The following is a 6,257-nucleotide window of genomic DNA, read 5'->3' as shown; positions in this document are numbered from 1 at the left end:
TCATTCCGAAATATCACAAAATAACAACGATCTAATCTAGACATTCTGCTGGCAATACTCACTGCATACAGGTTAAAAAGAAAAGCTACTAAAATAGGTTATATTCCCTTTTTATTGGTTTCATTCAAATAAAAAAATAAAATAAAAAAAGAAGGTGCTTTGTATTAAATAATATATATATATTTTTGGCCAAGGCGTCTTCTATTATTATAGGACATTTGGTTCCGCTCCATTGGAGGAGTGAAAGGTAAGTTCATACGTACAGGTCCTAGTTGTTTTGGCAGTTTTTTTTTTTTTTCCTTCTTTTAATCAATATTTTTACAGCGCCTCTGCAGGGGAGATAAGGTATTACACTGAAATTACTGTTGAGTCTTAAAATGGTTTGTGTAGAATCCAATGTATCTTGTGTCATTACTTCTTCTGCATTAAAGGATAATGATGTCTAAAATTACGGAATGAAAGGTGATACTTGGATAGGGTTAATGCCCATAAGAGCTAAAACTAGTCCCTAATCTATCAAATTCCTGTGCAATGACCCCCATTTTAAAGGGGTACTCCGCCCCCAGACATCTTATCCCCTATCCTTTGGATAGGGGATAAGATGTCTGATCGCGGGGGTCCCGCCGCTGGGAACCCCTGCAATCTCCCTGCTGCACTCTGTGTTTGTTTAGAGCGTCGGGTGCAGCGCCAGGGGCTCGTGATGTCACGCCCCCTCCCATAGACTTGCATTGAGGGGGCATGGCCGTGATGTCACGAGCCTTAGCCCCACATCACCAGTACGGATGACTGGGGTGCCGCAGCCGAGATTGCGGGGGTTCCCAGTGGCGGGATCCCGCGATCAGACATCTTATCCCCTATGCTTTGGATAGGGGATAAGATGTATAGGGGCGGAGTACCCCTTAAAAGCCCTATTCTATTTAAAGGCCTACGCATGTACAGCAGTGCTGGATTGCCGTTCGCATCCGGCCCGTTAAGGATCTGATTGGCTTTCTTTTTTGGAGCCGATCGGACCCTATAACGGGTCGGATGCAAACGGCTAATATCGGGTCCGGATGGACTCCATTCACTTGCATGGGGTCCGTCAGTGATCCAGTAATTTTACAGGAATTTAGCGAAGAAAAAAAATTGTGCTTGCAGTATTTTTCCCCCCGCTAAACTCCCGTCCTTCTGGTCGGGAAGTCAGACGGCAATGTGAACGAGGCTTTAGTCGCCCCTAGCTGATACGCTGAGCAATCTCTATAATACGACCACCAGTAGAACGTGGATTCTATATGAATCCGAGAGGAAACAAACAACATATGGAGGAACAGTAGAAGTTTTTACCCTACTATGGACGTTATATGATGACTCGATCTAACATGGAGTTTGTAGAGAGACATAATGTGATCATGTGCATGAGGCCCTAAGATGGCCATAAACATATAAGTGTTAACCCAACCTGCCAACTGCAGCAGAAGTGGCCAGCCTTCTCATGTTGAGGTCTCCCGATTCTCCAGATATCAGGATGAGAGGGATCGGGCATGTGGTGTTTGCTCTTAAAGGGGTACTCCGGTGGAAATTTTTTTTCAAATCAACTGGTGCCAGAAAGTTAAAGGAGATATCCACTGCTGAAAAAAGAATCCCCTATCCATAAGTTTCAGATCGCGGGGCCCCCCGCGTTCTCCTGTACAGGGCCCTGGCTCCCTGGCCAGATAGCGGGTGTCGACCACCGCACAAAGTGGCGTCCGACACGCCCCCTCAATACATCGCTATGGCAGAGCTGGAGATTGCCGAAGGCAGCACTCTAGCTCTGCCACAGACTTGTATTGAGGGGGCATGTCAGCCGCTGCTTTGTGCGGGGGTCGACACCCGCTATCTGGCCAGGGAGCCAGGGCCCCGTACAGCAGAACACAGGGGGACCCAGCGGTTGGACCCCCCGCGATCTGAAACTTAGCCCGTATCCTTAGGATAGGGGATAAGTTTTTCAGCACTGGACTACCCCTTTAAACAGATTAGTAAATTACTTCTATTTAAAAATCTTAACCCTTCCAGTACATATCAGCTGCTGTATGCTCCAGATATACTACAGAGAAATTTGTGAAATTCTTTCCAGTCAGACCACAGTGCTCTCTGCTGACACCTCTGTCCGTGTCAGGAACGGTCCAGAGCAGATGAGGTTTTCTATGGGGATTTGCTTCTAATCTGGACAGTTCCTGACATGCTAAAAGCAGAAGAAAAATTCCCCTCTAGGCGCAAACCGCTCTCCGAATGGAATCGAGTGAAAAAGTTTTTCACTCGATTCCATTCAGAGAGCGGTTGCGCCTAGAGGGGAATTTTTCTTCTGCTTTTAGCTTATCTCTTGTGGACGGACGCCAATCCTCATCCACCTTCCCACGGCTTTGCAACTCCTCCAGGGAATACACAGAAAACTACCTACCCATTGCCTTGGGTTATATGCGCATATCTTTTGTGCTCCAGGTGAGCACATACCATCCATCTTTTCCATCGATTTATTGGGGATAATGCGCTAGGCGCTTTGTGTGGTCTTCTTTTTGTTTCTCTAATCTAGTTCCTGACACGGACAGAGGTGTCAGCAGAGAGCACTGTGGTCAGACTAGAAAGAACTTCACAATTTCCTCTGTAGTATACAGCAGCTGATAAGTACTGGAAGGCTTCAGATTTTTAAATAGAAGTTATTTACAAATCTGTTTAACTTTCTGGCACCAGTTGATTTTGAAAACATTTGTTTTCCACTTGTTTCCACCGGAGTTCCCTTTTAAGGAGATAAGCCACATCAAAGGTATCTGGTATCGGCTTTCTCCCCTCTATCAATTGAAAACACATGCATGCTCAGCTGACTCAAACATGCATGTGTAAGGAGAGTGTTCTGATGGCTGAACAGCTATCTTATGTATATGGCCAGCTATGACAATGGGTGGTAGCAAGGGCAAGGGGTATAGGATTGTTCTCCCAACTACCAGATTGATGAGAATAAATCTTTAGCTATCTATCCTTACTTCAGTCAGTCAAGGCACATAAAATGTATATTGAAGAGGTATGACCTGTTAATAAAAATCAGGGTAGTGTAAAACATACGTGAGACATACAGAAAGGTAAGAGATATAAATATACACTTGGAAATCTAATAGAGGATATAATTCATATATACCCTCTTCATTCTAATGTAAACCTATTAATAACATAATGACTTGTGGTCACACAATCTCCTTGCATGGAAGGTTTCAGAAGTATGAATGGTGCATTTTTATACTCCGGTGTTTACATGGTGCCAGTTACAATATGGTTCCGGGTTATCGGTTGATGGTAGAATAGCTGGTTTGGGCCCCTGTGGTCAGTGGTCTTTTAGGTTCTTTGTCACTCAGAGTAGAGTTTGAAGTGTCCAGAATGGGCTCCTGGTCATCGAGGTCATGAAGGTGGGGGAGGTAGAAGAGATCTGTGAGTCCATGGAGATCTGAAGCTTTGTGGAATGTCTGGAGGATCAGCAGCATGGCCATAAGACCAAGTAGGAGGTAGACTGTGGAAAACAAGAAGGCATTAAATAAGACATATGTATTAGACTAAATGGACACATTAGGACAGGGACAGAAAGATGGAGCTTAAAGGGGTACTCCGCCCCTAGACATCTTATCCCCTAGGGGATAAGATGTCTGATTTAGGGGGTCCTGATGCTGGGGACTCCCGCGATCTCGGCTGCGGCACCCCAGACATCGATGCATGGAGCGAACTTCGCTCCATGCCAGATGGCTGGCAATGCAAGGTGGAGGCTCATGACATCACGGTCACACCCCACTCGTGACGTTACGGCCATGTCCCCTCAATGCAAGTCTATGGGAGGGGGCGTCACGCCCCCTCCCATAGACTTGCATTGAGGGGGCGTGGCCGTGATGTCACGAGCAGGGAGCGGCCATGATGTCACAAGCCTCCAGCACTGCACCCGATGCTCTAAATGAACGCTGGGTGCAGCCGGGAGATCGCGGACACCCCAGCGTCGGGCCCCCCGCAATCAGACATCTTTTCCCCTATCCTTTGGATAGGGGATAAGATGTCTAGGGGCGGAGTACCCCTTTAAACAAAAAGATGTAAAAATGGAAGACAAATGACGAAGCATGGAAACCCCAATGTGTAGGAATCCCTTTTACAGGAGAGCAAAATATTGGGCAATGTGAAACTTAACAATGAGAAACCCAATCCTTCTTTCCCATGTAAAAGTTGGGAGGCCTCCATCATATGATCCCACCAAAATATCTACTTTTGCCAAGAACAACAATTGCCCAAATTGGGTTATTTTGGGCAATAATTTCTAATGTTTCCCCAATAAAAAATTTGCTGAAGTTACTAAACTGCACTTGCGTCACCCTCCAAGTATGTCCCAAGGAGATGTCTATCATTGTGTCCTATGACAATACAGACTTTCCAGTTAGTCCAGATGGGTTACATATACCATTTACCTTAAGTACTAAGTGACAATGGAATCTCTGAATGACCTGAATGACTAGTAAATCAGATTAGGTCAACAAAAAATGTGTACGGGCGATGTAAAAGACAGATAGTACTAATAATAGAAAAGCCTTGACTACCAATGATGGATATAGCCTATAGATAAATGTACAAAACAAAGGGAAGACAGACGTCCTGCACTCACCGCTCAAACTCTGGTCAGTCGACTCCCATCTCGGACTGCTCCTCCGGTAAGGTGATCAAGGTAGCGTGGGGCGCTCAGAGACGACTGCTGGCGGTTTCACGCATAGGTATGTGCTTCTTCCGGCCTCGAGGCCGGAAGAAGCACATACCTGTGCGTGAAACCGCCGGCAGTCGCCTCTGAGCACCCCACGCTACCTTGATCACCTTACCGGAGGAGCAGCCCCAGATGGGAGCCGACTGACCAGAGTTTGAGCAGTGAGTGCAGGACGTCTGTCTTCCCTTTGTTTTGTATATTATTGACCGCTATTGAATTTGTCCTAGCACCTCCGCAACTGGATAAAGCTGGTTACCTGACCTGGTATTACACCATCCATCTCGTGGGACTGCGTCCGCAAGGTATCGGTGCCACTTATCATTTTTTCTTTATTAAGATTATGTATAGATAAATGTATCTTGAAGTAAAGAGACTTATCACTCACCAAATCAAGTGGCTGTATCTCTTCCTTTATTCCATTAGAATAGAACGGACATGTAGAAGGGAGAGACAAACAGGAAAAGGGTCATGCAGAGGCGACGGCTGTTTTGCGCTGTTAAGAGCTTCTTCCAGCCTTGATGTCGTCACTACACACAAGTACACGTATATATAGGTGGGACGCAATGAAGTTACCATGACAACAAGAAAACAAAATAAATTAGAACATTAAAAACACTGTACTATAAAGTAACCTTATAGGAAAGAACTGAGATTGTCTTGTTCATTCAGTCCTAGGGGTCCTGTTGTGTTCAGTCGCCGGATCCACCTGACTTCACAGTGTTATAGCTGGATCTGATGATCCACTCCAGATCGCGGCATGTCTTCTCTCTAGACCAGCAGATTTATAAAGGTGCAATATATCTCCATGTATATCTGTAATATGTACAATAAATCCAGAGGCTCCTACACAGTTTTTTCACGTTGTAGGTGTTCACGTGTACGAACAAACAGGTTTTTACCAACAGAGAAATCCAATCTCAGTTCGTATAAGGTTAATTTCTAGTACTGTGTTTTTAATGTTTAAATATATTCTGTTTACACGTTGTTATGGTAACTTCTTTCTGTTCCACCTATATATACGTTTACCTGTACGTAATGATGACATCAAGGTCAGAAGAAGCTATTGACAGCGTGAAACAGCCGTCACCTCTGCACCTGTCTGTCTTTCCCTTGCACATGTCAGTTCTATATTTGGTGCTATCTTTCTTTGCCATGTTTCTTTACTGCAAGATGAGCTATTTTGTAATACTATTATATATGTGTGAGCTGATTTATCGGACTTGGCTGATTTCTGTTACACTCCATAGCGGTGATCTGTCTGTGTCTGTAACAGATGTATCTATCCTCTTGTCTATATTAATAGACTATACATGCACTTTATTTCTTGCTTCAATGCATCCAAAATAAAAAATGAATGCAACTTTGTAAATAGCCTTAAATAAAATCTGCTACCATTTTGTACCTTCAGCTCCAATGCAGACCTACCATGTGTTGCCATGATCAAAGATACATCCTGAGTGTAGTTTAATTTTGCAGTCATGTGTTATGCTGCCCATATACATAAACTTAATGTTAGTGAATC

The 6,257-nt window shown here is 44.5% G+C and overlaps 1 protein-coding gene across 15 annotated transcripts in view; it reads right to left on the bottom strand.

The window, feature by feature from the left end:
* Window positions 1–2,049: 2,049 nt before the first annotated feature.
* KCNK6 (potassium two pore domain channel subfamily K member 6) overlaps window positions 2,050–6,257 on the bottom strand; it is a 95,418-nt gene continuing 91,210 nt past the window's right edge. For 7 of the 15 annotated variants that reach the window (XM_056537643.1, XM_056537639.1, XM_056537638.1 and 4 more), the window contains one exon: window positions 2,051–3,514. In XM_056537643.1, coding sequence (XP_056393618.1) covers window positions 3,291–3,514 — 224 coding nt within the window. In that variant the 3' untranslated portion in view covers window positions 2,051–3,290. Of the gene's footprint in view, window positions 3,515–6,257 lie in introns of all 15 variants that reach the window. The other 8 variants (XM_056537632.1, XM_056537635.1, XM_056537636.1 and 5 more) reach the window with 2 other exon arrangements.

The sequence above is a fragment of the Hyla sarda genome, chromosome 9, assembly GCF_029499605.1.
Source record: "Hyla sarda isolate aHylSar1 chromosome 9, aHylSar1.hap1, whole genome shotgun sequence".
Lineage (NCBI taxonomy): Eukaryota > Metazoa > Chordata > Amphibia > Anura > Hylidae > Hyla > Hyla sarda.
The sequence above is the reverse complement of the archived record's forward strand: the minus strand, read 5'-3'. Positions and strand labels throughout refer to the sequence as shown.